The sequence below is a fragment of the Archocentrus centrarchus genome, chromosome 20, assembly GCF_007364275.1.
Source record: "Archocentrus centrarchus isolate MPI-CPG fArcCen1 chromosome 20, fArcCen1, whole genome shotgun sequence".
In the NCBI taxonomy this organism is placed as follows: Eukaryota; Metazoa; Chordata; class Actinopteri; order Cichliformes; family Cichlidae; genus Archocentrus; species Archocentrus centrarchus.
The window spans coordinates 19,358,583-19,379,944 of record NC_044365.1 but is presented as its reverse complement, the minus strand read 5'-3'; the positions used below and the strand labels follow the sequence as shown (position 1 = coordinate 19,379,944).

General features: G+C 41.1%; 2 protein-coding genes across 7 annotated transcripts in view; both read left to right on the top strand.

Moving 5' to 3' along the window:
• sh3kbp1 (SH3-domain kinase binding protein 1) overlaps nucleotides 1–10,351 on the top strand; it is a 41,251-nt gene extending 30,900 nt beyond the window's left edge. The window contains exons 8-19 of one of the 3 annotated variants that reach the window (XM_030757128.1): nucleotides 1,220–1,289; nucleotides 2,550–2,644; nucleotides 2,737–2,832; nucleotides 2,932–2,983; nucleotides 3,113–3,184; nucleotides 4,779–4,914; nucleotides 5,022–5,092; nucleotides 5,217–5,323; nucleotides 7,390–7,527; nucleotides 8,004–8,215; nucleotides 8,299–8,362; nucleotides 9,532–10,351. In XM_030757128.1, coding sequence (XP_030612988.1) covers nucleotides 1,220–1,289; nucleotides 2,550–2,644; nucleotides 2,737–2,832; nucleotides 2,932–2,983; nucleotides 3,113–3,184; nucleotides 4,779–4,914; nucleotides 5,022–5,092; nucleotides 5,217–5,323; nucleotides 7,390–7,527; nucleotides 8,004–8,215; nucleotides 8,299–8,362; nucleotides 9,532–9,570 — 1,152 coding nt within the window. In that variant the 3' untranslated portion in view covers nucleotides 9,571–10,351. The remainder of the gene's footprint in view (nucleotides 1–1,219; nucleotides 1,290–2,549; nucleotides 2,645–2,736; nucleotides 2,833–2,931; nucleotides 2,984–3,112; nucleotides 3,185–4,778; nucleotides 4,915–5,021; nucleotides 5,093–5,216; nucleotides 5,324–7,389; nucleotides 7,528–8,003; nucleotides 8,216–8,298; nucleotides 8,363–9,531) is intronic. The other 2 variants (XM_030757130.1, XM_030757129.1) reach the window with 2 other exon arrangements.
• A 4,808-nt stretch (nucleotides 10,352–15,159) lies between these two features.
• map3k15 (mitogen-activated protein kinase kinase kinase 15) overlaps nucleotides 15,160–21,362 on the top strand; it is a 40,918-nt gene continuing 34,715 nt past the window's right edge. For 2 of the 4 annotated variants that reach the window (XM_030756831.1, XM_030756834.1), the window contains exons 1-4: nucleotides 15,160–16,172; nucleotides 18,737–18,876; nucleotides 19,301–19,324; nucleotides 20,990–21,183. In XM_030756831.1, the coding sequence (XP_030612691.1) occupies nucleotides 15,857–16,172; nucleotides 18,737–18,876; nucleotides 19,301–19,324; nucleotides 20,990–21,183 (674 nt within the window). In that variant the 5' untranslated portion in view covers nucleotides 15,160–15,856. Of the gene's footprint in view, nucleotides 16,173–18,736; nucleotides 18,877–19,300; nucleotides 19,325–19,615; nucleotides 19,694–20,989; nucleotides 21,184–21,362 lie in introns of all 4 variants that reach the window. The other 2 variants (XM_030756833.1, XM_030756832.1) reach the window with 2 other exon arrangements.

Genomic DNA, 21,362 nt, shown 5'->3' with positions numbered 1-21,362 from the left:
ACGGCTGCTTTAACAGCACACGCACACTGTGGTGCACACGCATCGTCAGCAAGTCAGCTTGTTGGTTCTTGTGCTGAATCTGATCTTATCCTCTCTAATTAAGCTGCTTAGACTGGAAAAGTTCACAGGACAAAACTGGTTATTTTGTTGGCTGATTTTCTTTCCCCCTTTTTTTTTTCTCCACTATTCTGTTTGATTTCTTACCAGTTTGATTGAGGTGAGCTTCTGTGAAATGTTTAAGATATTTTGGTCCATTTTTGGTTATTTTTCTTCTAATCTTGACTGAATACAGCTCAACTGCATGCAAGGAAGCTACACTGAAGGGGAAATGTGAATGCTTAACTTAAATATGATAATTCAAAATGCGTGCTTTACAGAAATTTGATGTTTACATTCAAATAAAGCCACAAACATACTGTACTGTGCAAAAGCCTTGAACCAGCACTCATTTCTTTATAATTTGCTTCACCCTTTCTTGTAGGTTTTTTATTTTTTTTTAAAAACAGTGTTCTTGAGCTATAGTTCTCTGGGCTTTCTGAAGGTCTTTCAGTTTTTCTTTGGACAGTGGCTGCCTTTTCGTCCGTTTTTCAATCCAGTCCTTGTACCTGATCATTTTCAGGGGAAAGAACAATCGCAACAACACATAATTTGTTCCCATTTCTTTCTTTGGTATGAAAAATACCCAAGATAACAGTTTGACAGGCATAACCTAATATTTTTGCATCAACAAGGTGATTCCCACAGCGCTGTTAGCCGAAAACTAGGCATATTTTGGAATAGGTGTGCAGTGTGTCCTTAAACAATTGAGGGAAGTGGACAAATGGCGCACAAAAGAAGTGCAGCAGATCAATGGTATCTGAAAGCCATGTCCATAATAAATTGGAAAATAATGTTCAATCACGCCTCATCAGAAAGGCAGTTCTATCTGGGAAGCATGTGGTAAAATCATACCTGGATAGAAAAACACACAATGATACACTGTCAGTTGGACTACATGCTTCATGCTTTTATTGAAGTAGTGTGGGATCATCTTGACAGAGAAGAGAACAGCCGACTTCCAAGGAAGAGTTTTTGGAAGGCCTTCAAGAAGCCTGGAGAATTATTCCTGAAACAATTGAGCAAACCAGAGAGCCCCAAACCAAATAAGTGTGCTAAAACATAGATGAGAATGTGAGAGTGTCTGAAACTAAAGGTGTTCTGTCATCTTTCCATCACCCAGGCCAGCGAGGGGAAAGCGGTGAGTGCTGCACTTGAAAGCATGAAGACTGAGCCTGACAGCAAAGCCAAAGGTGAGAAGTTACAGCTCAACAGTCATGCAGGCCATTCCAATAAAAACGCAGTTTTAATGACAAGCTGACATACAACTCATTTTCAACTCATCATATTCTGGCGCTTGGTCAAAATTCCTTCTCGGCAAAGGGAAATCCCTTTAAGATTTCCAACACGAGGAAGGCAAAAGCCTGGAAACAGGAGCAGCGTTGCAAGTAACATTCCAAAGTAGCACATTTCAGTAACTACACCACACAGAAATGCAACAAATTAGTACACGTGTACTGTATTTACTGTCACATTACAGTTGCCAGTCACACAGTTATGATGATGCATGCATTACCTACAAGTTGGTGAGTTTTCCTGCACACTCACAATGCAATCATCTGGCCTCAGTTTATGTGGAGTGAGGAGAAAAATGGTGATTTACAGATTTTCCTGCACGAAAAGACAGGAATATTTGATAAAGTGCAAACGGCATGCATCAGAGGTCAGGATAAGGCACTAAAATTTTGGTTAGTTAAAGACAAAATCATAGTTTGGTTAAGGAATGGTGTTAAAAGGCAAATGTCTCAATTGCAGCAAGATTTTTGACATTCCCTTGGTTTCTGCTATCGTGCGGTCTGTCTAATTTAGACTTTGAAGGACTCCTGTTGACTCCCTCAGACTAACCAGCACATTGAATAATGAGTCAGCTTGTGACAAGCTGGGAATGAGAACAAATTGGACGAAAAGTTCCCAGCTGGCCATGAAAACTCAAACACGTGCAAAACAAAACATCAGCCTTATTCAGTTAACTGGAAAACATTTTCATTATCATTTCCTACGCTGCATGCAGGTTTCCTTTCATTCTAATGAAGTATTGTTTCTTATCATCTGAGTATCTAATATTGTTGCACTATTTTGAAAATGCTTCCTTGCCCGTGCATATCAATTTATACGAGAAAACAGACAATTGGAAAAAAAAAAAAAGTCAAAGCAAAAGTGTGAATTTGATTGTTCTCATCATATTTAGGTCTGCAGAACACTGCTGTGCTGCAAGGGAATGATGTAGTGAGCCACACAAAAGCTTTTAACCATTGTTTAAAATCTACCACGCCATAATTTGCACTGAGCAGTATCATTAAGGGAACTGTGTCCCACCCTGTCTATTAATGCAACACTGATAGGGATCATTATTGTTTGCTGTAATTGTAAAGAGTATGCATGAAAGACTTTAAATGGTCATTAATGTCTGGACCCTCTCGTTTCTCACTGTCTTTGTTCTGATTGGCTGTTAGGACGGGAGCAGTGTAAAGTCCTCTTTCCATATGAAGCACAAAATGAAGACGAGCTGACGATCAAAGAGGGGGACATCATAAACATCATCACCAAGGTGAATGATGCGTTGTGTGATTTCCTGTTTGCATCGCTTCCAGGCAACTCCAAATGAATACTTAAAAGCTATTTAAACTGCCTTTTGTCCAGGATTGTGCCGATGCAGGCTGGTGGATGGGGGAGATCGGGGGAAGGCAGGGTGTCTTCCCAGACAACTTTGTCAAGCTGCTAGAAGTTGAGAAAGAGGTGATTTTGCTGTGACTTGCAAAACTTTCCGGGTTACGGTGATGTTTGAAGTCTGCAGATGTGGTTTTGTGATGTTTCTGCATCTGTGTGTGTTTCCAGAGACCAAAGAAACCACCTCCTCCAAGCGCACCATCGGCAAAACACACCACAGGTAACAGCTTGTACCTTTTCTTTTGTGCTTGTGGTCAGAGATTTAAGAAAGGAAAAAAAAAAAGGCGGGAAAATAGTAAAAAAAAACAAACAAAAAAAAAAACAGGAAACCTTTGAACTCTGATCGTAGAGAAAAAGTCAGAGGGCAGGAAGGCTCCTCCTGACCGGCCCGAACATCTTCCCCAGAGAGACCAGGATCGAGGTAAAATCCAACCTGCCCGGCTACAGTATCTCACTTTCTTACTCAGCTGATCACTAACATTATTCATAGTAACAATAATAATATATCGCTCTGCTGGGCTTCTTTATCCTCCTGAGACCCTGCGTTCACATATGGGGACATTACATTTTGGCTTTGCTGCACTTTATACTTCATTGTGCTCAAGAGTATTTTATACTTTAAGTCATGTTGTTTTTGTTGTGTTATGCACATCTGAGGACGTCTTTTTTCTCACAAAAGTATGTAACAACCATGTAACAAAATACAACATCTTGTTCAAAGAGGAAGCTTAGTATATATACATTTCAGGTCCATCTAATCACAAATATCTAGGAGAAATTGAAAATGCATCACAAACAGGAGCTCGGGTCTAAGGAGGTTAAAGCAAAAAGACTTGTCTCGTCATTCTTTTGAGTAAGATAGAAGAGCTTTGATTGAAGATGTGCATCAGCTTCAGTCTGCGTGCAGCAGGAAGCTACAGGTTTTAATGTGGTTTTAATCTTCACAAACACTGGTGCTGAGAGTGCTGCTGGTGTGAGACTCATGTTTGTCTGCACGGCCCCCCCTCACTGTATCATAGCAGCATGAAACGACAGCCTTCTTTTAATTGGTTTTCACTATTAAGCAAATTAAACAGGAAAGAATATTCAAAGGAAAAACAGGTATGAAGAAAAATGCAGTGTAGATTGACTGGTGGGATCCTGCCTGTGCTAAAAAAATGACTTAATTCTGTTTTCTCTGTCTTACTGGGTTGTATGAATTTGTGGCTGTCAGTTTGGAGGTGGTGCTTGCTGTTATGTTACACCTGAAAGTCAAAGCAGTCATGCTGGGAAGCTTCTATGTGTGGCTTTCTCTGCAGAGCAGAACATGCTGTGCATAAGTATAACCTCTGTGGTCTGAGTTTGTCTGCACTTAGTCAAGATGAAGGGCAAAGCAGGAGAGTATGAGTGTGCTATTGCAGCTAAAATGTCTTTGAGCAGTCTGTAAAAGGATGAAAATTTACATCAAGAATGACTGAAATTCAGTTTGAGACAGTTTGCCCTTCGTTGTCTACATGTGATCTTTAAAGAGGGGTGCCATGACGGACAGGGAATGGTGATAATGGTGATATTTAAAAGATTAAATCTTGATATTGCATTAGTAATAGACACACCATTGATGCTGTATATAATCATAATTTTACAGTTACAGACTCTTATAATTATCTTCTAATTCTTCTGCTGCCTTCAGTGTCAGGTCACTCTACAAAAATATATTTTTAATCACCTTGGTGCCTGATCTTTTTAATCCTTTCTGTCCTCCACGACCCAATTATTCTGTTTTTCTCTTGATTTCCTGCCACCCACTGCATCCTTCAACCTTTCCTCTTCATTCTTGTTAATATTGCAGCCAAATTATTCCTCTTCAAAGGTCAAAATGTGGTCATTTTTGCTGCTGCAGCTCTGCGTATTTTCCTTTCATTTAATGATGCACGTGTTTGAGTCACGCCTGTCCCTCTGCATGCGTATACAGGTCTGATCTGTTTGTGTATACCCCTTTTGGTTGTGTGATTATTGTGTATGTGCTTTGTGCGTAGGTGAAGAAGGGAAACTCGGAGACGTCTCTAAACCCACCCTCCCGTGTCTCCTTCCCAAAAAACCCCTCCTTCCAAAGTCAAACGCCTCCTCTTCCTCCCAACCCCCGCGGCGCCCTGAGAGACCGCCCACACTAGCGTCAGTACACACACAGACACATTCAATCATACAGATACATACTCCCGTAAAACATCTGTACATCCCTGAGCATACTGAGCCTAATAGTTTTTGTATTACCTGCTCAGGTGTGATAGCCCCAAATCTGAGGGTGGGGCTTCGACACCAGATTCTGCCCCTGACAGGTCACATGACACCGGTGAGTTTGACTGACAGGAGCATCAAGCAGTGATGCAGTGTCAGCGCAGTCTTTTTTTTTTTTTTTTTTTCCCTCTGCTAGCGTGTGTAATGTGTTGCTGTGTTTCCGGTGTGTGTCTGCACAGATGTGGATCTGGACGCAATTGTGTCTACTACAGAGAAGCTGACTCATCCAACAGCATCACGGCCGAGAGTCACAGACCGCCGGCCTCGCTCACAGATCATCACACCAGTGAGTCAGCTTGTAGTCAGCCTATCAGAAATGACTGTATATAAAAAAAAAAAAGACAACATACTTCTCCAAATGTAAAACCAAAATACAATCGCCCCATGGTGGCTGGCTGCATAATAGGCTTAAACTCCACCCACTCTTTTCTATCATCACCAACATTTAGCATTCAGCAGAATCAAAGCAGGAAAAAAGACAATCAAACATAAGAGAGTGCAAGTCTGTTGTTTGTTCTTGATTTGTTCCAGTTTGTATAATTTCTTTTCTTTGCAACTCAGTGTGGTTTCTTTCTGGGAGGTTGGGGGTCCAAAACATGAATTTCCAGGGACTGCAGTCATTTTTTAGAGTACCTGACCTGTAACCCCTCTGAAACCCTACAATGTAACCTACACTGTAACTCAGGGGTGGGCAATTAATTTTCCCAAGGGGCCATTTACACTGTTGTGGAGGGCCACGGCAATAGGGCTCTCCACAACAGTCCCAGTTTCTCCTTACCTGCCTCCCCCTGCCGTAACCTGATGTGCACCCTTGAAATATAACCAGTGGTGGCCAAAGTACTGACATTCTGTACTTGTGTTAAAAACTACTCTGGTAAAAGTTGAAGTACTGGTTCAACTTCTGTACTCAAGTAAAAGTAAAAAAGTACAGGCTCTGAAATCTACTCAAAGTAAGAAAGTAAAAGTAGCTCCTCGGAGGACGTTTCTACCTCTTTCTTACATTTTTCTCCATCTGAGCGAAGTTATCGCTCATTCTTTGCTCTCCCTTAAAATACAGCAGCTGTTCTTTTAGCTAGCAGACACACTGTGTGACAAACTGAACACACTTTTTTTAAGTCCTTTACGTTTTCTGTCATTTATTTTCCTCACCGTTCCGGTGTGCAGCCTCTATGTAAAGCGCAACTCCCTCTGGCTCTTTCCGGTCTCCCAGCGAGCGTTGCAGGAGCCTCTCCCTCTACCGTGTGGGGTGTCTGTTCCCTCCCTGTTGTTGCGACTGCCAAGAAAAACCGCTCGCAATCAGAAGCCGGCTCCCGCACTGACCGGAAATGCAAACGTTTCTCAGACGCATTAAACCACAAGTAACGAGCTTGTTTTGAAAATGTAAGAAGTAGAAAGTACAGATACTTGTGTAAAAATGTAGAGAGTAAAAGTAAAAAGTTGTCAGAAAAATAAATACTCCAGTAAAGTACAGATACCTGAAAAATCTACTTAAGTACAGTAACGAAGTATTTGTACTTCGTTACTGTCCACCACTGAATATAACTACACATCAGGTTGATGCAGCCCACATCTACTGTGATTGGTCGGGTCAGTAGCGTTGATTCTGACTATTTCCCAGCAGTTATTTTAATGGATCACTGAGAGAATAATAACCATTGCCTCAACATGAGGACTCAACAGATGTCAGCAAATGTACAAAGAAGTGGAAAGATTTGGGTGGCAAACAAATTCACCTTTGCTAAAACAAACAAACAAACAAAAAAAGAGCACAACGAAGAGAGGGCACCCAGGTGTGAAAAAAGTCCCAGGATTGTTTGTTTCTGCCATGGCTGGCACAGCATATAAAATACTGGGATATGAGCATAAAGTAGTTAACACATTATACACCACATACAAGCATGAATGCTTGAGTAGATTACATCATAGGACGCTTCACCACAGAGGTCTGAATCAGCTGTTAGTAGGCAAAACCAGGTGCTTCATTGACTCACTGCACCATCTTCTGGTATAAATTTGTATTACGCATAAGTATGGCGTGGCCCTATTTTAACTTCATTTTATAACTCTTCACCATAATGCAGACGCTTTGGTCAGATGTTTCTTCACATGCTATCAATAGCTTCACCTGCCTTTGAGGACCCTGTGCAGTTTTTGTTTTTAACAATAAATGTAATGAATTTCTCGTGGCTTTATTTAAGTTACTTCATGACCCAATCCCTTACATTCATGTATTTATAGTTTCTTATGTTCATATATAATTTTGTTGTGGCTGGCTGCCCATCAGTATAAATCTTCATTCAGAATGAACAAGACCAGCACATTAATTTCTAAGCACATCTCTCTCTTTCACAGTCTTCTCTGTCCAGCACTGATCTGGATTCGCCAACACTGGAGGACAGGAAGGACAAGGTGCGAGAGAAGGATGATCATGAGACCATCTCCACCAGATCTGTAGATGTTTCCCTGAGGAAAGGACTTCACACCATCTCTGTACGACCATGGCAGTTCCTTGTGCTATTCTTTTTATCCAACAGAGGGCATCGCACTACAGATTTTCATGAATTAGAACTGTGTTTTTGTTAGTTTAGTCGAGGTTTCTGGCAAATGTTATTGTTGACAGATAACAAAATGACATTTGATGCTTATGTTTATTTGCATAAAGTTACTTTTCATGCTAAATATTTGATTACATCACACAGTCGATTCAATCTGACCTGAAACTTTAGATTTTGATTGTTGCAGCACATTAAAGACTTCTTTTTCTGCAAAGTGTTTAAAATCAATACAGAAATTTCCTTCTTGACCCTAAAATCTTGCACAGCCTTTTATTTTTTCACTTTTTGAGTAGCTTTTGCTGTGATCCTCAAACACAAGAATTCTACCAAGTTATATGTTGCATGTGAGAGGGGGGGGGGAAAGATTATGAATGCTAAATTCTTCACTTCTTCTTGTTGCATTTGGGATAGGCTCCTAACAGTAAAGCCCCACTGCCCTGCAAGCCCGCTGTCCTGAACCCGCCAAACTCTAGCCATCGCTCTGCCTCTCCGTCTTCCTCCTCGGGTCTGAGCCCCTCGCCCGAGCTCCGGCACTCGCCGCTAACACCCCCAACTCGGGAGGAACTCAGGAACCAGCTGAGAGACCTGAGGGCTTCCATAGACCTGCTGAAGAGCCAGCACAAGTGAGCGTGTGTCTCTTAAGCTGACATGTGTAGGTTGTTATGTATATGTGCAAGTGTGATCTGTTTGTGATGGTTTGTTTCAGGCAGGAGATGAAGCAGCTGGCCAGCGCACTAGATGAGGAGAGGACAATTCGTATTAATTTACAGGTGAGTGAAATGTGGTGGAGAAAGTAGATGTTTAGGATTTATTAACTATATTAAAACAGGCTCACGGATTAATGTAAACAAGTGAATATCACTTAAAATATCATGAAGATTTTCATTACACACATTGTGTAATGAAAGGTCAATTGTGGTCACAATAAATGATACTATGCAATTGTACTTTCAGTCAAATTCATCCATAGCTTTGTTTTTGTGTGTTTTGGTAAATTAAATGAGTCTCTCATGTAAGCTTTACTTGGGCAGGCTGCTGAGGTATATTAACATTTGCACAAATATATTTATTATCTATCCATCCATTCATTTTCTGATGCTTATCGGAGTCTGTGTCGTGGGGGTGGCAGTCTAAGCAAACATGCACAGACCTCCCTTTCCCCAAACATCTCCTCTAGCACCTCACATAGGAGGCATCCAGGATGCATCCCAATTAGATGCCTGAACCACCTCCACTGGCTGCTTTGGATATACAGGAGTAGTGGCTTTACTCAGAGCTGGAGTCACTCCGCAGACCTCAGCACTCGGCCACCTCACTCTGTAACTTCACGTGGTCTGCTGAGTTGTTGTTCCTAAATGCTTCTAGTTTGCAGTAGATCTAGGAGGGAAGAAATTTCACAAGCTGTCTTGTTGCAATGATGGCATCCTATTACAGTATCCTGCATGAATTCATCGAGCTCTTCAGAACAAATGTTTATAAAGGCAGACTGTACGGGTAGATGCTTGATTTAATGCTCTCGAGGCATGAGACAGAAAATTGAAAGATTAGGATGTGTGGCCCAAGACTTTTGTCCATGTAGTGTATTCACACCACAAATGCAGTCTAATTCTCTGTGGACCACTATATGTAAACTTAAAGGAGTATACTTATGGGAAGTAGCAAGAATCTCTAATCAGAACTGTATAAAAGTGTACAAAAAGAACAATAAAACAATTATGTGCATCATATGATCATAGTATTGTCAGTACCAGTGTATAGAGGTATATAGTTTTGAACTACTAGCACTGGTTCACTACCAGTTTTAAACTATAGTTTTGAAATACTACAGTACCAGCGCTAATTAAATTTTTGATACAAATTTAGATATTCATATTTTTGTACATGAATGTCTTTATTTGTGCTGAGACTCTCTGAGATCAAACTTGTGTTTGTTTCACAGATGGAGGTAGAACACATTAAGAAGAGCCTTTTGAAATGAAGACTAAAGCATCCTTATTGTCACACTCTTATCACTGCATCAGAGGCCATCCTTTGATGAAATTCTCACCGCTGGCCTGAGACACTTCAGCCAAAAGAAAGTTTGTGCCAAATGATCATCACAATCAGCAACAGTTCAGCACCACGGAGTCAGCCACCCCCCCCCACCCCCCCGACGCCGCCTTATCCTGCGTTTACTTCTTTGTTTTCTTCTAAAGAGGCTTCTCTGTTCAGTTTACTGCTTTTTTTCTTTTTTTTTTTTTTTTTTTAAATCGGAGCTTGCTGTACCACCGGTACTGACTGACTGACTGTGGTCTGTCCTTGAGTGTTGCCACGGTTACAGAACAATGACACAGAGCCGGGGGCTGCCATGGCAACCTCACTGGTACTTCATTTTTCTGTGTGAAAGAAACTTTGACCTCTGTAGCCCGGTCGGTTCAGACGACCTCTGTGCTGTTCTGCGTCCACTCTGCGGCCTTCGCCTTTTATCTGTGTGTGTGTGTGTGTGTGTGTATGTGTGCATGCATGTATGTGTGCATGTTTTCCATCCATGTGAGGACTGTGGGTGTACATACTGAAAGTTGACACTTCTGAAAAAGCAAATTTGCCGCATTTGCCCAGCAGTAACTTTCCTGGGAGCTAGGCATCTGGTTTTCAGTGGGAGACTGAAAACAAGATGATTCAGGAAGATTGAGAAGTGATGTTATTGGTTCCAGATAACCCTTGACTGGAAACCGATGACTTATCCAATCATCTGCCAAGTTTTTTTTTTTTTTTTTTTTTTTTTTTTTTTTTTTTTTTTTAAGTTAATTATTGCCAGCGAAACAATTTCCCAGGACAACATCTGAGTGTAGCAAACCACCCTGGGCATCAGGTGAAATGGGGCTTTTTATAGCGACCAGTTTTTAAAATGTGCCACAAGATGTTTTTTCTTCATTTTCCTTCACTGGGTCTGGAGCTACAGAACAGATCCTGAATCAGAGGGTCCACAACACAGTTAGTGCTCTACTGAGTCTTCACTGGGCTGTGTGACTAAGGAACTTTAGTCTCTTGGAAATTCTTTGTCATACAGGATCCGGACTTAAAGGAGACATGTCTCTACTTGCATATCCTTACATGATTTACTTCAGTTGTTTTAGCTCATGTCTCTTCATGGCCTCTTTCCCAGTGAGCCCATTCTGCTCTGATTGCTCAGCCTCCAGAAGCTGCTAGGGAGCCTGAGGTTGATTTTACTTTCTTTTTTTTTTCCCTTTCTTTCATTTGTTTTTGTTTTTGTTTTATTTGCTAAAAAACTGGTGGTAACATTATAAATGAAACACTATATAAATAACAGAAACATCACAAAGCACAACGTGTGCCCTTCAAGGTTAAGATTTGGGTTAAAGAATAAATGATAATGAAAATTCATGCTGCAGGTGGGTAAATCTGATGCCTCTTGGCATTTTTTTTTTTGCAGCAGCAGCATTCTCCTGTAACTACAGATATTACCTCTGTGTTTTCAATCTGCAGTCAGATATTACACCTCTGGGTGGTTGACCTTGCAAGCACATACTCAACAGCTTAATCAGCTGGCACAGTAAGTACTGATACTGTAGGTGCTATTTAAAGGAGTAGCTGGACATTTGGGGGGAAAAAACATAGCAGCAGATTAGCTTAACTAGGCATAAAAAATGGAAATGGGAGGCTAGTTTGCTACTGTGCAACAGAAACAAACAGGGATATACTCACATCTTTAGAGGTTATGGAAGAACAGTAAAATCACAAACACTGAAAACTTAGTCTCATAATCATAACCTATATTTGTTAAACAGTATATGCCTAATTAGCTATTAACATGCCTTATTTGCTTTGCACCGTGAACTTTATCCACAGTGATCTCTGAATTACTTTCACACTGAAAAAGTCTTAAAAGTGTGATGAGTCTAAAGCAAGTTTGGAAGGTTCATGGCGTATGTGTTTTATGCACATGTGCTCCAGCTTCATTTTTACTGTGCAGACATTAAAGTGGAATCAATCGTTCCATGTAGCACTCATTCAAAAAGCAACAAAAGCACAGTAACCACAGATGGCAAATTTTTCCTGCTCTGTGGTGTTTGGCTGCAAATTAAGATTTTATCTGAGGAGAAAACTGCAGCGCGCACACCTGTATGACATTTATTATTAACTCAATGCCTTCTTTACAGAAACCTTAATATTTAATCTTCTTTTTCTTGTTCACTTTTGCTCACAACTCCAGAAAGCAGAAACTTGTGCGCTGGGTGCATCTCACTCCTAAAAATCAAACTGAGAATCACGTGCTTCTCTTGTTTGTGGTGCTCTTTTGGCAGCAGGTTAACAGAGTTTGAGGAATGTAGGCAATGAAAGGTCCTCACATGTGTGTGCATGTGTGTGTATGTGAGATTCTAGCATGTACGGCTGTTTGCCTCCCTTCCTTTTATGTGCACAGAATCTATGGCAACCCGTCACTGTGGCCTTCCTGTTTTTGATTCCAGATCTTTATTTCTTTTTTTTTTTCTTTCTGTCTTTCGTATGACAACGAGAAAACTGCTACAATTGAGGCAACAAGTTGTTTTCTTGACTTGGTCCTTTCTCTCCAGGATAGTGATAAATATATATACTTTTATATTTCAGTGTAATAAAGATGCTATTATGTACTGGGTCTGCACATTTTGTTTATACGTGACTGTCTGTAAAATGTGCATGTTTGTATAGTGTAAATGCTGTTTGAAGGAGTGTTATGCCATATCCTATTAGTCTTATTACTACTTATTCAAGTAACCAGTGTTTCTGCATGAATGACTTCCATAGACAGTATGCTCTCAGGTTAGCCAAGTTCATATTGAACAAAAGGAGAAGTCAGGATTCAGTCTTAACGGTCACTGAAACCACTGCAGGATTTCTGTACCAGCTTGGTTAAAAAAAAACAAACTTAGTTGCAGAGAGCAATGGTATTTAATTTATTATAGAAAGCATCCTTTTGGTCGCATAATTTTGGAAACTATTAAATTCTTTAATGTGATAAAATGCCAGCAGCTCTAAAACAACTTAATCTGCACTCGAGCATAAAAATATAACTAAGCATAAAGTTTTTGCCATTGTAAACATGCAGCATGAGTGGGGGAAGACAGAAAGAGGATGTTGCACCAACCTCAAATCAGAGACAGCTGAAAAAGGAGAGTAAAAATCTGTTCAGCAGAAACTGAGATATCTACGTTTCAGTCAGTAATGTGGGAGGAAATGTTAAAACGGTGGATCCTATACTTCCAGATCAAGTTTAAGTTTCAAGTTTATAGTATACCAGTTTAACAACAGTCTCCTCAATGCACTTTAAGGCACAGTATTAAGTTGAAAACCCCAACAATCAGACAATCACCAATGAGCAAGTAGGCAGTGGTGGGAAGGAAGAAACCCAGGAACAGGAAGAAATGTCCAGGCTCGGGGAGGGGCAGTGATTAATGGCCAGTTGGTGAGGGGAAAGAAAAGAAAAAAGAGAGCATAGGAAGACACATCTGTACAGCTGTGAATTTTACATCACTGTGTCAGTCACACGTCAGGATAACCTGAATACAAAGCTGGCCGACCAACCAGCAAAGCACAAAACTATGCAGGAGGCCCACTTAGGTCCCACTTTTTATCTACTTTAATTTTGTCTCAATCTGATTTTGGAAATGTATCAAAAAAAACAAAACAAGTACCTTTACACAAGAATATAAACTGTGACAGGTCCTGGAATTGAAGTGTCAGAATTTAGTCTACGGTTTTCATTTTCTTAACAGGTTCAGGGTAATGGGGGTGCTGTTGCCTGTCCCAGCTGCTGTAGGGCAAGAGGTGGACAGAACAGGTCGCCAGTCTATTGCAGGTAGTTCAAGACAGTATTTTGGAGCTGTTTTTCTGTAGTATTTTATAAAAAATTACTTGGATTTTTTTTTTTTTTTTTTTTCCCTTTGACAAATAATTACCCAGTCAGCCCTGACTGAGGACGTAAAGGATGTACCCCACTTCTTGTCCTGTGGCAGCTGGGACACAGATCCCCCACAACCCTGAATTGGACAAGCAGAAATCTATCACAGGTAGTTTGTCACGTATGGATGGAAAATGGATTCTATCAAGGAAGTGCTGTAAGCCTGCAACTCGCAATTTCAGATAATTGTAATAATTGATCATTTTGTGTATAAATTGTCAGAAAATAAATATAGCTACCATTATTCACTGAAGCCCAAGGTTAATACATTTCCCCATTTAAAAATGTTATTTCTCACAGCAGTTTATGGAGACCAAAACAAACCTAAAAGAGAACAAATAGATACAATATCCAAATTAATGTTAGTGTATCAGTATGAGCAGAACAATTTGCTGACCCCATGTGGTGAAGGAAAAATAATTAAATAAAATATCTATCTATCTATGATAGCTGGTTAAATTCTCACTGTTGCTGTGATCCTTGAGACTGAAACCAATTAAATCAGCTGTTTGGTCACAGTAGGATTGTTTGTAGTGCTGTATTCACATCTTCTGGCAGACTTTCAGATGGCACTTCACGTAGTCTTGGTAATCAGCCATGGAGTGTCCAGGTTTCCAGCTTAGCCACGAGCTGCTCTGGCATTCAACGTACCAGTTATTCTTGGGGCTTGGTACCCAATCTTGGAGTGTGGCGATGATGGTATCTCCCCCTTACTGTAGCATTTGTGTTGTACCTTGTCAAACTCTAGTTGCATTAAGAGTTGATTCCTGCAGATGTTGGAACACTGAGCTACGAGTTGCTTCGATGTCAGTCTAGATGCTTGCTTTTGAAGAATCCGCAGGTCCCACATCCTCTTCATATAACCCCTTTCACTGGGGTTACATGTGTCCAACAGTTCCCTACTCTTCTTCCTTGTCCACTAATGCTGTACTTGTTCCAGTAGCCCATTTATCATCAGTATGCCCTCATTCCTCAACACCTAATGCAGATCTTGTTAATCCGGGCGACATCTGAGCTGGTATGGCTTTAGTTATATATTTCTCACTCATATTCTGAGGTAGGTTTGGGTAGCAGGGTGGGGGTGGGGTGGGGTGGGGGGCTAGCCTGGGGACCCTTACTGGATGTGTGCCCTGGTGAAGAATCAAACCCCTGACCCATTGTTCCAAAGTTGTTCCAATTCTTACTTTAGTTTTACCTCAGATGCACGAGCTGCTGTCTGCAGTCCAAGCCTGCTCTGTTCTCGATGTGAGGATTTAACTGCTGTAGACACACTTTGACACTTGTTTACATTTACTGATATCAAAGAAAAAACAAGGCATTAACCATAAAACCCAATATTGACACCAAACAGAAGACCAGTGTGCCCACCAATGATATTTAAAGATATTATTAAAATGAATAATCTTTGACTACACTTATAAAACACCGTAACACTATCATTTCAATTATGTTCATTGCAATGAAGATCCTTAAAGAAACGTTCCTGCCCAATAACCAGTTGTTATCTAATGATTCTAATTTGGGAACACGTGGATCTGTTGACTCTGTCGTCTCAGTCATGTGATAAATGGCCTCTGGCAGCCTGGTTAAACATTAAGACGTGGCACCCGTCCTCAGTGAGTATCCAGGAGGCCTTGCAGATATAATTCTCTGCAGGATCAGTGTGCAAGCTGCAAAATGTCCCCTAAGTAGCTACTGCTTAAATTTTGGAGGGCATATATTTGGAAATCAGACAAACTTCTGCTATGGAGAATAAGGGCGACTTAGAAGCAGTCAGAAAAAGAACTGAAGCTGGAAAAAAGCAATCACATCATATGATATTCTTCGCTATTTGAAATCATAACTGAGAATAACTTGGCTTCTTTGCGCGGTGAATAGAGGTGACCAAAAGGACACAGTCATATATTTAGACTACTGGGAGGACGTCGATAACATTTCGCACATTGGCAGGACCAGAGTTTATACTCCAGCATTATCGCTCAATGGAAAACTTCAATTCGGGCTACAGCGGAGCCAAAAAGGAATATTATAACTTCTGAGCGTATTTTTCTCTCCCTCCCTCTCTCCGCGTCTCCTCCTCTCTCTTTCGGGGGATCTAGTCAGATCCAGTCTGGATGAAGCGGACGTCTTGGTGCGAGATAATCGGGAGATGATGTGAGTTAATGAGGCGGAGATACGGCGGGACAGATTCAGACGCGTTCCTCTCATGCGACTACAGGTGTGCCAGCAGTGAGCGAGAGGAGGAGAAAACGAAAGAGCAAAGAGAATAAAGAGGGTGGATAGGTAGACACTGAGCGGAGAAGAAGACACTTCCTAGGTCCTGGCTATGGAAACGGGGCAGAGCGCACCGGCGTCCGACATGGGGGGAGAGCACAATGCTGGGGTGTGCATGGTGGAGCGGGACCGAGACCGAGAGAGGGGCGAGGTATCCAGCCCCAGTCCACTGGCTAAGCAGCGCTCCTTGCGGGTCGTCTACGTCCTGAACGATGGGCTGAAGTCGGTGATGGCGAGCAGCCCGGAGTCCGGAGCGCTGCAGTGTCTGCAGAAAGCCTGCGACGCAGAGAGCGCCCTGCTCACCACGGTCACCTTCGGAAGACTGGACTTTGGAGAGACATCAGTGCTGGACAGTTTCTACGATGCAGGTGCGTTACAGTTCAGGTGCATGCGTTAGGTCAATTCCAGGTGAAAAAAGAGGGCTCAAGGGTTAGGTTCAACATGGGTCTGAAAAGTTGCACAAGGGGGAGTACCAGTCAGACTTAAAACCGCAAGCATTTCAAACTTGTATTTTATATATATATATACACACACACAGTCAAACAGTCTTAAATAAAGAAGGGCACTCCTGCAAAATGAATGGGTAAGATCAATTCATGCAGACCCTCTATTCCTTATTGTTATCTTATCTGTTCTTACAGTAATTCTGTGTTGGTCACATGATGCTACGCTTTGACGTATGGGTAGCATGCAGTCTTGATGGTGGAAAAAAGTACAAATACAAAAATTGTAAAAAATAAAATAAAAAAATAGTGTCAATACTCCAAGATCCTACTAGTAGAAATTCGGATCTTACACAAGTGCAACAGTAAATAAAAAAATGTACTTAAAGTATCGAAATTTAAAATGATCACAAAAATGTCTTTAATTCAAGATACATTATTTCCATCAGCATAGGAGCTCAACCTTAAAATGCAACATACTGCAGCAGTTAAATCTAAAACAGCACAGTACTCATGCTTTTGCACCAGATTTATAAATGCAGGACTTTGTTTGTAATGTAGTCTTTTTATAGTTTGGCAGTAGTACTTTTACTTAAGTGAACTATGTTAATTAATCTTCCACCACATGCAGTGATTCATTAGTACTGAAAATCAGTGGTTAAGTTGCATTTTACTTTTGTATCTGGATGTAATGTAAGTACTTCATACACTGTACATTATCAAATTACTTGTCCAGTGGTTTCTGAGTTACAATGTTTAACATTTGACTCTTAATTCAAATAAGCTGGTTGTGTTACACTGTTTGTTGTACAGCTGCATGCTTTGGGTTTGCTGTAAGCTATGCAGTCAGATCACTGTTAAATAACAGCATGCCTCAGCAGAATTACTGCACTGAACTGTGATTTTTACAGTAGTAGTAGATTTTTTCAGCAGTCAGTAATTAGCTGTAAACCTGTAGCAATGCATTACATCATGACTTATCTTTCCAGAAGTAATTTTATATAAATGATACCTATCTCAAAGTTGTACTTGCGGTAAAATTACAGTAGTAGGCAAAATATGCTTACTTGTATTCCCACACTGACCATTTGTGACATTTTTTTTTTACAGTACCTTTTACTTTTTATTTTTCAAGTACATGCTCTGATTCTACTTTTGTACTTGAGTAAGATTTTTCTTTTTTTAATGCAGGATCTTTGTGTTTCATCACGTGTCCCATGCACATAGTGTTATCTTTCTAGCACACCTAGGATTGTTGTAATAATGAAAGCTTTTCTTTGTTCACTTACATAATTATGCACAGCTACTATCAGCCACTTTCAGCTGCCCTCTTTTACACAAGGGGTCATACTCAGCAGGTAGCTCTGCATGTTAGATTTGGCGGATTTGTTTACACCCTGACGCAACCTCCAAAGAGATTTGTATCTCCCCCCAGCATCAAACCCAGGACCCTTCACTTGTTGGGCAAATGTGCAGTGTACTGTGGAGCCACGCTACCTTTTTATAAGCCAATGACCCAAAACATACACTTGAACTCTCTTACATTACCCTGCTCTGGATGCAGACTTGTGTGTACTATTAAAACAGTGAACGTCATTAATAGAAATCCAATATAGCAGTATAGGGTTTAATATTGATCTTAATTCCTCATAGCTTTATTTAGCTGACATTAATTCTTGTATATTTACTTGCTGAGTCAGCTGACACCTGTTGCTGTTAATGGTTTAATATGATAAAATCTGAGGACAAATCGTCTTCTGTTTTCCAGCTAATCTTTGATCACTTATTTCATAATTCTTTCTGCATCATGGAAAGACACCTTTAATAGGTTCTATTTTTATTGGGGCAGTGAAACCAGAGCGCTGTTTAATTGCCTGTTATTTATACTAGGCTGCAGTGTGTCCACACCTCAGCTGAAGAAGACCCAGGCACAGATGTAAGTTTTAGTCACACATACTCACAGCAGGCAGAGTAGGTAAGGCCTGAGAGGATACAAGACTTGGCAGCAGAGCGAGGGCCTGCGGTTATTACCTTTGAGCTTCGGCAGAAAAAAATGTGGTTCTTCAAGTCAGCACGCTTGTCCATACTTGTCTTACACTGACTCATTTAATCAGATTTTTCTGTGCAGGAGGCTTTGGTGGTAGGCTGGGTGCTGGTTCTTGGAAATTCAATGAAAGTAACCATTTCCAGGAAATGATAACATTCACTGTTGTTATAAGAATCCCAAGGCCTTCCATCATGTATCTTCTTGTCTGTGTTCATACTTTGGAATAGAGGAACTCCTGTCTTTTTGTTGCTTTCAAGTCTGCTCAGAACACTTCTCACATTTAATGAGGTCAAATGTCAAGGGGCAGATGTAGCATGAAGCTCAGAGGATTTCATTTATGGATTTATGGATTTCAAACCCAGTTCATGTGTCACTTTTGCAAAATGCCTTAATTTTAAAGAGCTCTGTTCTTATGTTGTCACTTCCATCACTTCCTCCTTAGACATTGCAGTCGTGGATATGAGTGACGTGTGCCGGCAGCCCTCCCTGTTTTACCACCTGGGCGTGAGGGAGAGCTTTGACATGGCCAACAATGTCATCCTGTACCACGACACCGACCCCGACACTGCACAGTCACTGAAGGTACACATGCATGCTCTCCCATCGGTGTAACTAGAGTCCCTGGATGCCATTCCTCCGCGTCTCCTTCGAACAAAATGATCTGCTATGTTTTTGCAGACTAATGTGGACATGTGTGTAGTACAGTCAGTTCTACAAGTTGTTTAAAATAGCATCTATCCATCCATTTTCTTCCGCTTTTCTAATTCAGGGTTGCCGTGGGAGGGGGTGGGGGTTGGAGCCTGTCCTAGCTGCAATAGGGCAAGAGGCAGGGTACATCCTAGGCAGGTCGCCAGCCTGTTGCAGGGTGCACACAACAGAAAAACAGAGAGACAAACAAACATTCACACTCACATTCACACCTTTAAAATAGCCATGCAGGAATAATACACTGTCACTGTCCCAAAGTCTGGAAACATATTCTCACGTGCTCTTTATTTCCTCACAGGACATGGTGGCACAGAAAAACACAGTAAGTTTCTCATGTGTGCATGTTCCATAAAATTTGTGTGCACACCGTCTCTTTCTATTTCTGGAGGAATATTCGTGGCAAGTGCTGTTCACTCCTATGCAGTAATTCAGTCAGGAATGCGCACAGCACTCTCGCACACACTGTGTACAAGTACACACATGTGACACATGTGCTAAAACATGAAAGGCAGGCTCCTGAAATAGTCATACTACTTGTTAGTTTTCCTAGGAACTGACCTTGACTGTATGTGTGCTGTTTATTTGGGTATACGTGTGTTTGTGTGTGGAGTAGGCCACTCGTCCCCCAGCGTTAGGTTTCCCCTGGGTTCAGTTGCCTCCAGAATACAGAGGGTCTGGACTGCGAAATAAAGTAGGTACCAGGCCTACACTAAAGCAAAGCATGCTGGGATATTTCCCTAACTGACTAATAATACTGACAGGGAGGTGAGGCTGGAAAACAAAGACCTCCCCATGGGGTGTTGTGTGGTTAACAGATTAAAACCCCTAACAAAGAGATTGATACTCAGCTGTAGCATGATGCATTAAGAGTGCTGAATGCACGTGTGTTTTTGCACTAAAATCAAATCTGCATCGTCCCAGAAAGAAACATCACAGGATTAAATTTAATCCCACTGTGTGGAAACTGGCTGCAATTCACCTAAAAGGTATTTGTGAAAAAAGCCTCAATGAATAGAAGCAAATGGAGCTAAATAGTTAACTACAACAGGCATGGGGAGCATATTTATATCAAAAGAAGTGAGTATCAGAAGCAGCCAGTTGTGGTGGTCTAAGGTGTTGGTGGTCTGCTGCTGCTCGTTTGATGCATGAGATCATGGTAATGATCACGATGTGATGTCGAAAACACATCACTACAAATGTGACCCAGCAAAAAATATGGATAAAAGGAACAGTGTGCATTTTTGTGAACTCTTCTGCTGAAATCATAACAAAAAATTTTTTTTTTTACATCACACATCAGCTCCATAGAGCCCCATTCATTCATGACTATCTCACTAGCATCCCGTATGTAACCGGAAGAGCGGGAGTTCCCTGTCTCCTGTGCAGACATCGTCTGTTGACAGGACACCAAACAACGTCTGTTTCCAGCATGACTTTTTAATCTGTGCAGTATTGTAAAAAGGTACAGAAAATGGGTTTTTAAAATAAAACAGAGCTAAAAGAGAGTCAGCATTACATGTAAAAATTCACAGAGTTAATAGTGGCCTGAAACATTTAAATAAATAAATATGAATACCTGCAAAGTTTACCATTTCAGTTTAAAATTTAAAGACTTCACTTTTTTTTTTTCTGCCTCTCCAGCTGCTAATCGTTTAAAAATGTATATTACATGTAACAGCAATGACAGGCGCACACCCGAAAACATTTTCAGCCTATTAGTAACACAAAGCTAGAAGAAGAGATGGAGGTTAGAGCTAATTGTTTCTGGAAACCTTCGCTGATGTACTCATGTTGCAACCAACAGTCCTTCCTGATCCTCCTCATTAATCACTCTAATCCCTACTCTCTCTGTCTCACCTCCTTATCTTTCTCCACCTGGACATCTTTTATACCTGGCATCTGTTCTTTTACTGTTTGCACAAGGCTTTCAATGTCCTTTTATTTCTATAAACAGCTTGTAATTAAACCTTCTCTTCTCTCTTTCTAGGCATCCAGCGGTAACTACTACTTCATCCCCTACATAGTGACTCCTAACCAGGAGTATATGTGCTGTGAGAGTGATGCCCAGCGCAGGGCCAGCGAGTACATGCAGCCCAATTGGGACAACCTGCTGGGCCCACTGTGCGACCCCCTGACCGATCGCTTCACCAGCCTGCTGAAGGACATACATGTAACATCCTGGTGAGATAAAAGCAAAAACAGGGTGCTAAAGTGAGCCAGTCATTAGAAACTCTTTCACAGTACAGGCTCAGATGTAGACAGTAAATTACGACAGTGTTTATTTTTGCATACAAGTCACAATAACCAAACCCTTTTTGTCTTGAGCATGGTGAGGCTGTAACTTGTGGCTTGCGCGCGCG